Source organism: Eurypyga helias, unplaced genomic scaffold (genome assembly GCF_000690775.1).
Source record: "Eurypyga helias isolate BGI_N326 unplaced genomic scaffold, ASM69077v1 scaffold30961, whole genome shotgun sequence".
Taxonomy (NCBI): Eukaryota; Metazoa; Chordata; class Aves; order Eurypygiformes; family Eurypygidae; genus Eurypyga; species Eurypyga helias.
Genome location: NW_010229408.1, coordinates 1 through 762, shown reverse-complemented (window position 1 = coordinate 762; position 762 = coordinate 1). Strand labels below are relative to the sequence as shown.

Here is a 762-nt window from a genome sequence, read left to right as displayed (position 1 = left end):
TGCGTCCTCACTGGGACCCCCTTGTCAGATGGGCACCAACAAGTGCGCCAGCCAGTCCGGTATGACAGCCTACGGCACCAGGAGGCACCTCTACGACCCCAAAAACCAGATCCTGCCGCCCATGGACCACTCCACCATCAGCCTCCAGATGGGCACCAACAAGTGTGCCAGCCAGGTGAGCCACCGTGCCCACGGTGGGGAGGGACGGAGGGGGGACACCACGGCCGAGCCCTGCTCCATCCTGTCCTTCCAGGTGGGCATGACGGCTCCCGGCACCAGGAGACACATCTACGATGCCAAGACGGGGACGGAGAAGTGCGACAACTCCTCCATGTCGCTGCAGATGGGCTCCAACCAGGGTGCCAACCAGAGCGGCCAGGTCTTCGGCTTGGGCCGCCAGATCTACGACCCCAAATACTGCCCGCAGGGCAGCCAGGGCGAGGTGGCCAACGCTGCCTGCGACGAGAGCGGGGACCCCCCCGGGTACCACTACTACCGGGAGGAGGAGGAGAGCTACTGAGCGGGACGTTGCCCAGCCCCGTCTCGCACCATCTCGTGTACAGACCCCACTGCCAGCGACATTCCAATCTCTACTTTCATCATTCCCTCTTTTTAAACTTTTTTTTTTTTTTAATTTTGAAATTAATCTATTTTTCTGAGCAAGGGAATAAAGAGCCCGTTTCTAGAGAAGAGCCCAGACGTTTCCCGCAGCCCCGGCGGACCCAGGAGCGGACGGTGCCTCCTCTTGCAGCCGAAGGAGGG

At 60.6% G+C, this 762-nt stretch overlaps 1 protein-coding gene across 1 annotated transcript; it reads left to right on the top strand.

Moving 5' to 3' along the window:
• Window positions 1-28: 28 nt before the first annotated feature.
• LOC104516160 (calponin-2-like) lies at window positions 29-520 on the top strand. The gene is made up of 2 exons (XM_010160395.1): window positions 29-175; window positions 254-520. Exons 1-2 carry the CDS (start codon window positions 29-31, stop codon window positions 518-520), a joined length of 414 nt encoding a protein of 137 aa, XP_010158697.1.
• The last annotated feature ends 242 nt before the right edge of the window (window positions 521-762 follow it).